Source organism: Lutjanus erythropterus, chromosome 21, assembly GCF_056507025.1.
Source record: "Lutjanus erythropterus isolate fLutEry1 chromosome 21, fLutEry1.hap2, whole genome shotgun sequence".
Taxonomy (NCBI): Eukaryota; Metazoa; Chordata; class Actinopteri; order Lutjaniformes; family Lutjanidae; genus Lutjanus; species Lutjanus erythropterus.
The window spans coordinates 18,052,896-18,068,505 of NC_139337.1; the positions used below are offsets into that span (position 1 = coordinate 18,052,896).

General features: G+C 41.2%; 1 protein-coding gene across 1 annotated transcript in view; it reads right to left on the bottom strand.

The window, feature by feature from the left end:
• prex2 (phosphatidylinositol-3,4,5-trisphosphate-dependent Rac exchange factor 2) overlaps nt 1-15,610 on the bottom strand; it is a 132,413-nt gene that overhangs the window by 9,667 nt on the left and 107,136 nt on the right. Inside the window, exons 37-38 of the mRNA XM_084746923.1 lie at nt 7,598-7,664; nt 6,031-6,221 (exon numbers count right to left, since the gene is read on the bottom strand). Coding sequence (XP_084603049.1) covers nt 6,031-6,221; nt 7,598-7,664 — 258 coding nt within the window. The remainder of the gene's footprint in view (nt 1-6,030; nt 6,222-7,597; nt 7,665-15,610) is intronic.

Here is a 15,610-nt window from a genome sequence, read left to right on the forward strand (position 1 = left end):
GCAAATCAGAATGCAGAATACTGTTCCTGTTGATGCAGCTTTGGGAATACAGTTTGTTATGCCAAGCACATTTGCAAAAACGGATATCTCCGTTTTTATTTATTTTCCTAAATCATAGGGGGGTTTTGCGCCCTTCAAGGAATACTACCAATAAAACAGGTGTTGGGTTGTTTTGATAAGATAGCATTATAAATCATGTTGGTTTTTTTATTGTGCACACAGGGGAGTATCAGTCAGACTGGTGTTTGTTCTGATGTTTGCTTATTTTTTTAAGGAACCAGGCTGTAAGATTTAAGGGCATCTATTGGCAGAAATTGAATCTAATATTCATAAATGTTTTCATTAGTGTATAATCACCTGAGAATAGTAATCACTGCATTTCTGTTACCTTAGAATGAGAGCTTTATATCTATAGAGGGTGCAGGTCCTCTTCAATGGAGGGATGAGACATTTTTGTTGCAATTTCATGGATACCAATTTCGGTTGTTTTTTAAAATAGGTATATAATTTTTCAAAGCAATTGTGATTTTTAGAAGGAAAAAAAAGGAAAGTCACATGACACAGACCAGCCATTAATAACAAATTTAGTACAAAAGCAAATATGAGTTTAATTAAAGCTACAACAAGGAGAAGGCATAGGTTTTTATTTACTTTATTTTATTTCTGATGTCATATTTTGTGGTTATGGAGGTCGAAACACTGCAGCTTTTGTCCACATGAGCCTCTAAAATCCACAAGATATGAAAGATCCTTGTGGTAGTTTTAAATAAAAATGTTTGTGAGCAGTATTGAGTTGGATTGTATTTACACGCTTGCCTCTAGATGCCACTAAATCTTCCACACTGGTCCTTTCAGAAGGACTGGTCCTTTCAGCTCACATTTATCTTCCTATTTCACAGATGCTGTACTATCAAAGCATTCGGTCTGTATTTGACACAATAAAACCATCTACAGGGACAAGAAAACACCTTCTCTGACTCACCAGAGACTAACTGACTAACTCATTCTCAACATGCTTTCATGGCAACAAAAGCTTTCTTTGCAACAGATGGAGACTGAAAACGAGATCTGAGACTGAAACAAACAACAACAGAAAACAAAAGCATGCCAGAACTCAAACTCTGGGCTGCATCCAGATATGATGAATCTCTGGCAGAATTCAGTACGACTCCATCGAATCTCCCTGTGCGCATTTTGCTCCTCTTGACACCTTGTCATTGCCGTCACATTCCTCCCGCTTCACCTTCGCTCATCTCCTCACTAATGAATCATTTCATCGGACGCTGAAATGTCACTCACAGTGAGGAAATGCATAGCATCGGAAGAATAACAAATCTCCTGATCTTTGCTTTTAGGCCGAGCAGAAAAAAAAGTGAGGATTTAAACATCCTCTCCGACTTTCAGCAGTCGGGGGGGGGGGGGGGGTTCCAGGTTTTCTCATCATCAGGATTGATACTTTGAGAGAAAAGGATCCAAGGACAAGTCGGTGTAGGCAGAGGCGACGTACTCTCACTGCCATCAGGGTGTGATGTGTGTAAAATGAGTGTTGACATGAGTCTGTGATTCATTAGTTACAGCAAACTCCAGTCCCAGGCACATACACACATACACACACACACACACACACACACACACACACACACACACACACACACACACACACACACACACACACAAACACACACACACACACACACACACACACACACACACACACAGAGGCAGATGGCAGCATGTGGATAAATCCTGCGAGAGCCAGTGACAGGTAGCAAGGCTGCTGCTGGTGACCTTTCTACACTGTTAGAAATGAGAGGTTCAAAAAAGGTTCTTCCTGAAGGGCTGAGGTTCTACCCACAACAATTTGTTTGTGAAGAAACCTTTTTTGATGAGTTCATCAAGGGTTCTCTTCCATAAAGGGTTCTTTGTACCATTTTATAAAAAGATTCTTCGTGGGTTCTAGATAAAATAATTGGAATATAATTGCATTGTCAGCAGAACCCCATTGGAGGTTCTAAACAAAACCTTTGGAATATACTGTATATACACATTCTCAGTAGAAACCCTGAGTGGATTCTAGAGAGAACTCTTGGAATATAAAAGGCTTCACGGTGGATCCCCCTGTGTGAGTTCTTGTTAGAACACTTAGCAGGTTGAAGTGTTGAGGGGAGTGTTGATGAGGGGTTCTTGGTGAAAACCTTCACTGCTGGTTCTAGGTATATCCCTTTATGTTGGTTTCTAGGTAGATCTCTCTGAAAGGGTTCCAAGTGGAACCTTTATAAAAGGTAAAAGGCAAAAAGGAGTCTTCTAAAGGGACCAGCCAAAGAACCCTTTATGGTTCTAGTTAGCACCTTTATTTCTAAGTGTGTATAATAACAAGCTGTACTGGTATATTGATCTGGTGCCTTTTCACTGCAAATTGAAGTGTCCAGAGTTCCACCGCTGCCAGGCTAGGTTACACTGAGTATCGTTGCCATGGGGCTGCTGGGAAATCTGAGCTGTTTGTTTTAATATCTCCGTCTCTAGTGGTTGGGTTTCACTCTGACTCAGAGCAGAACTTTAAAAGAAAAAAAAGGTGCGCGTTGAGGGATTCATTGCTGCCAGAAGCCATTACTTTGACTCAATCAGATCAAGATTTAAACGCCCCCTTGAGTTCCAGTTGCATAACTTTATGACAGCGTAACATGATGTGATAAAAGTAATGAACTCAACAATCATCTCCAGTGTGTGCCAAAAGATATCCCAGTAGAGAACTGCGAAAAATGTCCTATCGCAGGCCACCCCGGGAATATTTTAAGCACCCATTTTGAGCTTCCCACTCTGATAAAGGATGGGGAGGGAAAAAAGTCACCCATAGAGAATCTTTAAATATCTCTTCAGCTGGAGCAGGATGAAGGAACTGCACAAAATCTGTGTGAGTGTGAGTGTGTGTGTGTGTGTGTGTGTGTGTGTGTGTGTGTGTGTGTGTGTGTGTGTGTGTGTGTGTGTGTGTGTGTGTCTGTGTGTGAGGCTGAACGGTTTCCCTTTTCATTAGGGCTGGTGAGATAGTATGAGGTGATTTATACCCATCTGTTTCATGTTGTTCCAGCCCATATCCCATTTACACTCCTCTGGAGCCAAGTCCTTGCTGATAAATGAGAAGAAACAAGAGAGGGACTAACAAAAAGAAGAGGAAAGAATGACAGAGAAGAGGCAGGATGCAGAACGAGGAGGGATGAGCAGAGGAGAAGTGTATCCAGGCCAAACGTTTGTAGCAGAGAAACAACAACTTGGAATCGGTGTTGATTTCGTTAACTAACAATTTTAATTATAGTTTATGTCAGTGACAGTTTCTCTACCATACAATACCATATATTTGTATGTGAAACGTGAAGTAGTTATTGATAGCGAGTAATTGAAGCTTCGTCCGCTTTGAGGGTAGGGGGGGTGCTTAGCATGAATCAAGGGTGTCTGCAGCCCCTTTCCCCACCCTCTCTTCCCATTTCCTGTCATATCTTCTGCTGTCCTATAAATACAGGTGTAACCCCCCCCCCCGCCCCCCCCCCCCCCCCCCCCCCCCCCCCCACACACAAAATTTAAGAAAATAAATAAATAAATGAATAAAGTAAAACGTGTTTGCCAGCTAGCCAGGAGCACATTCGGATTAAATTACTAACTTACAGAAACATTGCATCTAATAGTTCACCTTCTCTTCCCGTCTCTCTGTCTCTCTCTCTCTCAAACACACATGCATGGTGAGCTTTACATCAGAGCATCTGTGTCACTCATGCTGCCAGTGAATTGTCGGTCTGCATCCAGCTCACGAAGCTCTCTCTCCATCAGAGGGGCGGTGGTCCGGTGGAGGAGAAATGAGTCTGAAGAAGGTGCAGTGTGTGACGCTCATGCTGAAGCTGCAGCGCCATTTTCTGTCTTTGTAAGAGACAAAAGCAGGCAAGCTTGGAGGATGAGGAGCCACCAAAAGAGGCAGCAGCAGCAACTGTAGCACAAGCTAGACGCAGTCCGACAAAACACCAGCTGCATGAGTGACACTGAGGCGGCCAGCGAGGAACATATGAATGGTCGAATACTCATATTGCCATTCAAATTGCACGGCAATGAAAGAACGTAAAAAGCTTCCAAGCAGTTGGTACGGCCTCATTTTTTCACCGAAGAAAATGAGATGACAACTAAGTAAAAAGTGACTTATGGTGACAAAAACTACGATGAAATAGGCCTGGTCGATGTAGCTCCGATGTCCCTCACCGTCTGATAGTTGTCCCACCTGAAAACCAAAAAACTGCCAAACCAGCTTTTTTTTATCTGCGCTCATTTTGTCACTCGTGTTTGTTGTCTCAGGTGTCGATGGGGCAACTGAACAACACATCTGGATGTTTGTATCACATTTATATCACTATCGTTTTATCGACCAGGCCTATGACAAAATCTATTGACACATTCTAAAACATAAAAACAAGATGAAAAAGTTAGGGTGGGACGAGTTGGGAAGAAAGCCAATGTTTTCTACTGTAAATATAATGCAGACTTAGTCAACTAAAACAAATCAGATGGCTAAAAATAAAATCAAAATGTGCTGTTAAAATTAACACTGCTTGAAATGTTAATAAAATGAATTAAAAAAAGTGTTTCACCGAGTCAGTGGAATATAGATTAGACTTGCTTGTGACTTCTCTCATTTTTGTTTTGCTGCCAAACAGCCAACCCTCTTTTTTTGCCTCTCTTATGGTTTTTGTGAAGGGTGTTGGACAAAAAAAAAAAATCTGTAGAAGAGGAAGAGCACAGCGTTTTGCAAACTGCTGATGCCCCCAAAATATCACACTTTCACTGTTATTAAAACTCATCCATCAAGTCAACTAATCCAATCAATAGTGCCTGAGAAGGCTGCCACACTGATAATGCAATTTCCACATTGCTAATCTACTGGCTTGGTTTCATAGGTTTTTCAATTATGCCAGATTTAGTTTGTATGCTCACCATTTAGATGAGCAATACAGAAATGTTAATGTTTGAAATTAGACAGAGAAATCTGTGAAATTGGTTTATTCATATACAATGTGTATGCTGTCAATATTAAAGGGGCTATACATAAAACCTTTGACTGTCAGAGGTAATAGCATTGATTTTTGTGAATCACCCATCAGTTTGCAGCTTTGGAGGGCAAAACAGTGTTTAAGGAGAAAGCCAGTTCACAAATAACCCTAAATATGGCAGGCCTTGTCACCTGCTGTGTCACGGTACACTTAGCCTGCCTGTCTGGGTGAGTTGTGGCTAGTGTGTATAATTGCACCGACACACACACACGTACGCGCACACAGCCGGTGGGTTAATAAAGTAGCTGCAGTCATTGCACAGACAGGAACTTTCTATTAGAGCTCAGGCAACCAGGCGGCTCCATCCGCGGCACTTTATCAAGCCATCAGTCACATCCGACGAACGCATGAACGCGGGAGTGTGTGAGGCTGTGCATGTGAGTGAGACAACAAGATATGGAAACTGTCATGGGGTAAAAGGGTATCAGAGGGAGATGGGTTCGTGGGCGGGTGGAAGGAAAGAGCTGAGAGATGGAAGCTGGAGCCGGGGATCAGTGGTGACAAACGATCAGGATATTTCTGTCTTCGTGTATTGATGAATGGTGCCCTCAGCTGCAGGTGAATTAGGCAGCCATATATAGAATTCAATGAGAATGGAAGTAATTGACCTGTCTCCTTCCTCTGTGAAGTGCTTTAAAGTCCCTAATCTGGTCTGAGAAACAATGGATCCTATTAACTAGAATATCCTGCTGGTAATTAATGCAGAGAAGTGTGTATTAATAGAAAATCCCCAGGAGTGAGGAGTGCAGGGTTCTTGTGAAATTGAGAGGTACGCAGAGGATAAAAGAAGGTGCAGAGAGCCAGTGTGGTAGAAATGGTAAAGGTGAGACAAGAGATGAAAGAGAAACTGCAAGAGAGCTGTCAAAAGAAAGAAAACGATAAGCAGGAAGGTATAATTGAGCTGGAGGCGGATCGTAATGTACAGCATACGTGCCCACACACTCACCGATGAACACCGCTGTTGCACATGACAATGTGTGTGGCTCCCAGGCGAGAGCAGAGCTCAGAGGCCACTGTGAGCAGCCCCACTCCAGAAGCCCCGCAGGCGGTGTACTGACAGGCAGCAGTGCGGCGACAACTGATAAAACTCTCCATCAGACGGTACAGCTCCTCCAGAGCATTCAGGGGACGCATCAGCTGGGCAGAAACAGAAGGAGAGGGAGAGGGGTTAGTGCAGGATCCAACGACAGGGGATAAAACACTGCCACAACTGTTTATGAGCAAAGTAGTGCATAAAAAGAGTTGATCTGCAGTTTGTGAGGTGCGTAACTCTGTCAGGTAGGTTCACATTCTGCTAGCAACGCAGTATTCACAGGTTTGATTTGAAGGGTTATTCACAGAGCGAGACATAAACAGAATTGGATTCCTAGATATATCACACAAGAAAACAGTAAAATTCCTTTTAAATGTTCCTTAATGAGCATCTTTTGACAGGGGACCTTGAGCAGATGCATAAACTAATTAATTGAGACTAAAATACAAATGTGAGTTTGACTGTGTTTGTGTATCTTGTGGCTGTGGAGGATGAGTCTGCGTTAGTGCACTGAAGTAAAACCAACACTATTCTGATCTGCAATATGTTAAGAAAGCAGTGTTTTTGTTTCAAATCATGACTGATTCATGAATGATTCATGAATTGCATGTAAAGGAAAGCTACATTTATATGGTCACATGCTCTGATATTGCAGCTTCGCGCACTGTAACATCATTATTTATGTTTGAATTATAATAACTACGTTTAATCACTTTCATTAATATAGTAAACTCATAGTTACACAAGTATATGCATGCAGATGATGCAGCAATTTTCACAAAAGACATCCAGACAGCCTCCTAAAAACTGACATCTGTAATGATCCATGTTTAGGACTGGCTTACAAAATCACATCTCTTATCGAAGACTAAATAACAGTGTATGATTTTTGCAAAACAACCAGCAGACTGACTCATTCTAATGTGTTGAAGTGTAAATGAGTTAAAGTATCTCGGGATCACATTAGAGTCTACGTTTGGATTGTTGTAATGTCTGGAGCTTTTCTTGTCTGTGTGTCTTTATTCTGTTTATTTTGTAATGTTATGTGGTATAATGCACTGCATGATGGTGCACTGTCACAATGTAAGGATTATTGTGGAACCCAGGAAGAACAGCTGCTGCAATGCTGCAGCTAATGGAGATCCTAATAAACTAAACAGAACAGGTTTACGATAAAAAAGAGCTGTCCAGTGGGAAAATAAGTTCACACCAGCCTCCAAATGGTAAACACAGGTAATATAAAGTAAACACAGGTATGATTTAGGGAATATTTGGTGGGTTTACTGTGTATTCACACTGATAGAATCAATGCAACATGCTAAAGTAAACAGCTGTTTGCTGCAGCTCTTCTTTACTTGATTTTCCACATCAGTTGACTTTCAACACTTTACACGTGCAGACGCTTCCACGTTGCAGCGTTAAGATCTAATCTTGTTCTTCAGTTTTTCCATGATGTCATTACTGCAGCACGAGGTCTTACCTTATCTATGAGGGCAGCTTTGGGTGCAGAGCTAGGTGGCATGTTGGACTGATCCAGGTAGAAAGCCCTGCGGGAGAAACAACAGTTCACATATGGAGTGAATCTAACTAGATGTTTGCACTGCAGTGAGAGAAAAAAAAACTTTGTTAGGTAGTAACATTCTGTAGTAGACTTTATTTAGCAAACATAAACAAGTTGTTTTTTATTTAGAAGCTCCGCTGCTTGAAAAACAGTGTGGCATTCTTCTCCCTGCACCATTAGGTCATCAGGAGAACTGGCTGCCTTTCTGGGAAAAGTAGGCCACCTGCTCATTATGGAGCTCCACCATCTGACTATCAATCATGAAAGTAAGTTGGGCACAGCTCAGCAGAAACACAGACTAAGCATCTCTTGTCCTGGGCATCACTCCAAATGCCATTGCCTCATTCATTCATGGAGTACAGTCGATTTGGTGTCATTTCCCTTTTTCGCACACTGGAGGCAGCACTGGACTGGTGCGCGGGCACCGGCGGAGGATGTATGCCGCAATGAGTCCATCTGAGGTGGAGTGCTACTGGTGCAAACTCAGCAGTCTGTGACTCCATCAAATCTCAGTAATCCAACAGTGTGCTAAAAATAGGTACACTACACCACATTAAACCTCTTGTAATAAAATCACATACTCCCATTACTTCTTGCCAGAGGCAGTAATGATGTACACCACACGGTCATCTGTACAGTACACATTTCTGAAATTGCAAATAGTGAGGGAAAAATTCACTTTGAAGAGATGCAGCAGCGACAGACATCGAGGGAGGGAGATTGTTTACAAGAATCAGTGAAGCAGGGCTCATTCATCTGCATTCACTTTGCTATTAAGTGATTAAAATCAGGCCAAGGAGGCATTCATTATGACTGTGGTATTTCTGCCTGACATAATATTAATGAAATTAATTCATCAGCGCAGAGTTACCACATCCCTGATTCAAGATTTTATAGTGATTATAAAGCAGCCGAGTTGAAATGAAAAGTCATCGAGAGCACACAGAAACTTTAAAGAGATGGTTCACATTATCTCAAGTGAGGTTGTATGAGGTATACAGTCAGTGTAACACCTAAAATACATGGTGGTCAACATGCTCCCAGTGCAGGAAGCAAAGAAATGCAATGTACTGCAGTGGGCAGAGCAGGGTTGAACATCAGCGGGTCAGAAATCTACTTGTCAAAATTTTTACTTTTACTTTTTTACTTGTTTAATTCCCTTTTCATCCCCTTGGCCAATTAGGCAAGTGAGCTGTTAAATTTACCATCCCCAGGTGGCATTTTACTTGCCCCAGGCAAGTGAGCAATCCTTTTTTGGTGAGCCCTGCAGGGTCAGCAATCAAAACATATTTTAACCACTTAGACAAAGGCTGACATTCAATGAATATCAATTGAAGGGTATACTATATTTTGAACATTTTTACCACTTTATTTTGCTGTTAGACAGCCTTTTTTCTGACAGGAAACTGACTTTGCACTAGCCAAATATTGCTCTCTCCAATCCAACCAAACTCCACTGGCAAAATCAGTCATTTTACCTTGCAGAACACAAGAGCTGCTGGTCTACCGCTGCCTCCATCAGTTAGTTAGTTTGCATTATTGTGTGACTTTAGTGTTTTAAAAGGTTAGTTTGGATTCACTGAAGTCACACAATAAGACAAACAAACTAACCAGTCAAGGCCGTGGTAGACCAGCACCTCCTGTATTTTGGGAGGCAGAATTGTAGTTTTTGCCAATGGAGTTAAGATTGGCTGCTTAGCTTCTTTCACTGGACAAATGGATAAGTACTTCACACAACCCCACTTTAAAAAAATATGAACTACTTTACCCTAATCATACTGCAGAAGATGAATCTACACCCACTGATGCACAGACGCATATGCAGTACACATGACAAGGCCCTTAAGCTTCCATAGTACACTTCCTTAATCCATTTAGGCTAATGAGGTTATGTTTTATGCCTTTCCGAATCACTTAAGCTCATTTATCTATAAATCTACGATGCAACACACACCAATTCTATATGGACCAGTAACCTGCTCATTTTATGCCCTCACTTGTTGAAGGTTTCCAAGTATTTAATCCCTATCCGGCAAATTATCCTTTAACCTTGTGGCGTGCTCTACTAAATGACTGTGAGCAGAGTTTGCTGAGGGTTCAGATGGAGCTAACAGCCCATGTAATTGGTTCAAGATGGCCTTATCATTCAAAAGATGCTCACAAAGTACACCCCACCTCAGCATGGAATACACACCTCTTCAGTTCACCTCATAAAGAGCACCTAAGCTGACATAATGGCCACAACTACTGAACAATCTATACGTTTCGCTGGGTTGACAGTTTGAACCTCTAAATATTTTATTTCCTCATTAAAATTCTACAGTAAACAGCTGGCATCCACATTGTGTCTGTGTGTGTATGTGTACATACTTTTCCACGTGTGAGTGTGTGGTGTTGATGTGGACAAACAAGCAGCTCCAGTAATTGAAAGTCGGATCTAACCGTTTCCAAACAAAACATCATCCTCTTAACAGGTCAAACAAAGAGAGAGCTGAGATTCAGTGGGGCGATAAAACACTACAGAGCACAAAATAATTTTATTGGAAATCAAAACTTTCAACTGAAATGGTTCATGTTCTGACTCTTCCTGCAGGTATTGTGTGCTATCTGTCTCCTTCAACTGTGAGTCCTCTCACCCTTGTCCCTCATACTTATCGGTCGGCTGCTCAGACTTTTATCTCAAAGGTCTGAAATAGAATCTGTCTGAGACAACTCAACGTATGTGTTACTGCCCAACTCTACCTCATCTGCACACATTTGTTTATCTGTTCCAGACTAAATAAAAGCAGCTCATCTTGCCTTTGCACACCTCTTCTGCAGACGCAAGGTCACAATACCCACTGATTATCTCATCCCCCCACTGGAAGACTTGTTCTAAAAATACCGTCAGCCACAGCTTGAGGAACAGGGCCGACTCTCCTGGAGGTCTCTAATGACAAAATAATAGGAGTCAGACTACAAGTGATGTGTGGTTTAAAGAGGACCTGCATTACATCTGAGCTGATGAGGTTTTGTCAGAGGTTTGGAAACCGAGCACCTCACAAACATTTATTATGGATGAAAAATGGAATTTAAAGCCCACACACAGTGTGAAAACACAACACTGTGTGGCTGTAGGTACATATTACATACACCTTACATACAAGTCTAAACCCACTGGGTGTCTATTAGTACTCAGGTTCAAGCCTCTGGACTCCAGCTGCTCCAGCCCCTGCAAGCTTCTTAACAAGCTTGTTATTGTTTTCTGCTCACACTTTATTTGAAGGAGTGTCGTGAACATGAACGAGTATTTATTAATGTTTATGACTGCTGTAATTATGTGTCATTTGGTCAATTATGTCACTCGTGATGCAAAGTTGAGGTTTAAGATGTCATCGTTAGAGCAACTTGATATATTACCAAGACAACATTGGCAATGATTGTCATAAAAGCATTTGACAGTGTAATAAAACATAATGACATCTTTCTAATAAGTCCAACTGGCGCCACTGTGGTTAAGGTAAAAGGAATTATTTATGACACGTTTTAAATAGCAGTTTACAATGTAATAACACCTAATGACATCTTTATGACATCTTTATGATGTAATGTAAAAACATGAAGCTTAATAGTTTCTTTTTTGATAATTAGGCCTACTATGGCATGATTATGACAGGCTATGTTGTCTTGATTAATGTCAAGTTGCCATAACAAAGACATTTCAAACAATGTCAACTTGACACTTGACACATAATGACAAAGACATAAACTTTCATACAGACTCTTCCATGTTCATGACAGGTGTCATGACATGGTTATGACAGTATCATGTCAGTTTTATGCACAATCATTCAAATAAAGCATTACTCATTTTTCTCATATGCCGATATTCTCCAACATTAAAGCTAAAAAAAATAACAGGGTCCGTGGTAAATTCTCAGATTTTTTAGGTAACTTTTCACCAATCAAAACTCCACCAACCATCTGTCAGCCTGTGTGTGTCAAAAATAAAGGTTACAGAAACTGTGTGTGTCAGTTATTCTATTTCTTCTATTAAGATCATTTCCCTTGCTCACATTTTTGCTTTCGGTAGAAATAAAGAAAACCATAAATATAGGTGGTAGCTCTCTCTGCAATGACTAAACTCCAACCGACCATACACACACACACACACACACACACACACTGCCAAAAGGTTTTTACATGAGAGTCTAATGGAGGGTTTGGCTGCAGGCCAGAGATGACCTGCTCTGCGTGTAGCTGGTTTTATTTTATTGGGCCAATGAGAATACTTAATTCTCTTTGTTTCTGCTTCCTTCATGACAATAGGACACTGGAGGCCCTTTACAGCACGGGATTATTAGTAGTCAGCTGCAGCGTCAAAGCAGAGGGATCAGAGGCACAGATGTTTTCAGAGAAGCAGCGTGGGAATCGGCACATTAGCATGACATCCTCCATTCAAAAAAGTACAAAAGAAACCAAAATGATCCTGGAAATACCTCGAGGGACACGAGAAAAATGCCGGTTTCACACCCGTTCACTCATGAGCACACAACTAAAGTGTCAAGGATTTATGACATTATATGTGATCCCGCAAAGGTGCACGCTGGTCCATGTAAATCACTCACACTGCCATGACGAATGACACTCACCGTTATTAAATCCCCCACAAACCCCTGCAGTGCATAGCAGAGCTGCCTACGGGCTAATGAGGGCTTCCAGGAGCCCTCACATGCCACACGAGGATGCTTCTGCACTGACACCACAGAGGCTGTGTGTGTGAAGTGTGTTGGAGGTCATATCCTCACCCCATGCCTCCTTCCTGTTTACACCCCCAGCCAAGTATTTATGACCAGCTATATGTCAACCACAGTTTCATATGGAAGCACATGCCAGCAGGAAACATGTATTAGCTCTGTGTAGGTAGCAATAACACCTATTTTTTTTATTTAATAATAGAATCTATTATTTGATTCCAAACGGTACCATTTGGAATCGTCATCAAGATGTCATTATATGTTATAAGGCCAGTTTAACGTCAGAGTACTGAAGTGATTTAGCCTACAGATTTGCATGATGGATAGATATTGCTTAGCTAGTTTACTAGCTGCTAAAGCAGGCTAACCGCTGTCTGTAGCCGGCATTAGCTAGTTAGCGTGGTTAGTTATGGAGCTAGCTGCTTTAAAAATATTCATGACACACTGATAAAGGTCCCATGATGGCCAGTGTCACAACCACCCACGTATGACAACGTGATGTTAAAACATACACCTAACAAGTTTCTTTGTTATGACAACTTGACATTACCATTAACACAAACACATCCCTAACAAATTATACAACTGACCAAATGAAACTTAGTTATAAGCATTCATAAAGATGCTTTCATGTTCGTGTCACATGTGACGACATGAATGCGACAGTTTTATGCAGACCCCCTCACCCCTCAGAGAAGAGAAACATTAAAATGATTAGAAATACATTATTTCACATGTATGTTGTGTACGTATGTAAGTAAATTTAAATCATGGATCATTTGCACATTATTCATTAGTCATTATTGTCAGTCAAGACTAGGAAACAAATGTCCAGTCCTTGACACTAAAAGGCAGATTAGTGTTAATGGAGTCTTAATGTCAGAGCCAGCAGAAGACATATCATCACTAAATCATTGTCACTGAAGTCACACATGCAGTTACTGCATATATTACAATGCAAAAATAGCAGCTGGCTTAAATTTTGAAAGATTTACAGCCCTGATGCTGCACATAAGTAGATGCAAAGTATTCCCAGCTCCTTGTGAAGGTGATTTTTTTTTTTTTTAAACTTGCTGAAAGATGAGTCAAGGTCTTTTTTACAATATCAAGCATCACCGAGTGCAGAACTGTCATCATTAGGGCTGTTCAGCGATAGAATCAAAGAGAAATGATAAACAGAATCAAGTTTTGATGCTCAGTCAGCCTTGCTGGGCTTTATAAACAGGGGTTCAGTGCACACGAGCTGGAGCAGAATGAAGCCCCACCATTTTCCTCGGCGGTCTGGCGAATTGGGACTCCCAGTGCCTGTGCAAACACTGTAGCATTTTCATCATTTCCTAAACTGGAGGAACCCAGAGAGAATGAAAGCTCTGTTTCTGTTTAGAACAAATAAAAGACCAAATTGCCATCGTCTCCCCTGCTGAAGCTAGGATAATATCCATAATCATTCGTGATTGCTCAAATAAGAAATATTTTTCATTCTGTGAGGAAAAAATAAAATGACTTCTCAGGTTACAGGTGCAGCCAGCCGAGAAATCCCACTTTTAGCAAACAAGCTGCCCTGCTGAATTACAATACTAATGCATGTCAGATGGAAGATGTGGGAACTTTCTGCAGAGGCTACTGCTGTATTAATTTATAAAGTTACTGCATAGTTTTACCACAGGAAGGAAGAAACATACCACCAATTACACAAAGCATCTCTGCTGTTTCGGCTACAGATTTGTGGCATTGTTTTGATGTCGGGGACAGTGGTGGGATTCATGCTTGTGTGCTGATGTCACACCATCTATTGTCTCTTGGTGAGCATATATTATGGAGATGTCCTTGGAGAATAAACAACATTAATTTACACAAAGCTAGCTGTCAGGGGGGCTTGTATATATGGTCGTAGTTGCAGGTTTGAGAAGGTGCGAGCAGATTTAGATATATGTGCAATAGGTTTATGTTTCACCAATCATCCATTCTGATTATATTTTGTTATTATCTTCCTTGCATAATACGTCTGTGTACATTTCTTTTGGGGAGCTTTTATTTTGTGAATTATTTTGCTGTTGTGTGACCGTTGACACAGACAGACACTGGCAGAGTCACTTCCTGGAGATTACCTCCACTTTCCTCATTTGGCTTCAGGCCCTGAAGAAGAGTGGCACAGTACACACTGACTGGTCCGGAGGATGACTGAGAGGAAAACAGCCTATGGAGCCAACTAACAGGGTGAAGTCAGACTTTACTTTGACCAAACCAGAGCTGGTGATTGTTATTACACTGGAAAGACTGACCAAGACGGTTTTGGTGAGTTTTGTTTTGTTTCTGTTGAAAAGCATTTTTCTGTCACTTCATTTTCTTTAATTTTTTGCAGCTTGCACAGATCTCACAATTTTTGTCTTATTCTGTTTATCATAGTTGTCTTCCTTTTTTTGACTGGCAGCTGGTATGTGATAAAACCTGATTTTTAAGCATTACTACATCAATTCTGGCACCCAACAACATAGCTGACATTTCCATTTGGTGACATGGCGTACGACTCTGAGATGATTTGTGTTTGCCTCCAGCTAACACTGTGATGTAATCATGACATTGACACTAAAAGGGTCTGTGATAATAAAGGTGTATTTTGATTTACTGAATTAAATTAAGAATGAATGAGGTAAAGACACTATTATACACTAGTCAGTTAACTTCAGGAGACTGAGGAGAGGTGTGTGTAGAAACCTGGTCACAAAAAGTTGCCATACTGATATATTGTGTTAACACACAGCCGTGAAAGAGAATAAATTCCCTCATGTTTGGCAAGGCAGCATTTGTCCTTGTGTCATTCCTTCACATCCACAACACAGAGCTTAAATAAAAATGTGCAGGGGCAGGGCTGCTACACATCAAACACAACTAACAAAAGCCTATCCAGAGTTAATGGTCATTACCTGATCTGCAACTGTTGTATCATTAATCATGCTGTTGTTCCTGTGGCACTTTATCTTGCATATTCACACTCTAAACACTGGGTCACGTCTGAACAACAGCGAGCGGATCGATCTTTGCTCCAGCCACAGGGCAGCAGAGATAACGGAAGGAGTGAGTGCGTTCGCTACTGTGTTGAAACTGACACTGTGACCTGCAATGAGCATCAACTATTTCGGCTTAATCAAGACAAATAGCACTGCAGTGGTGTGATTACCAATCCCCTATAGCTGAT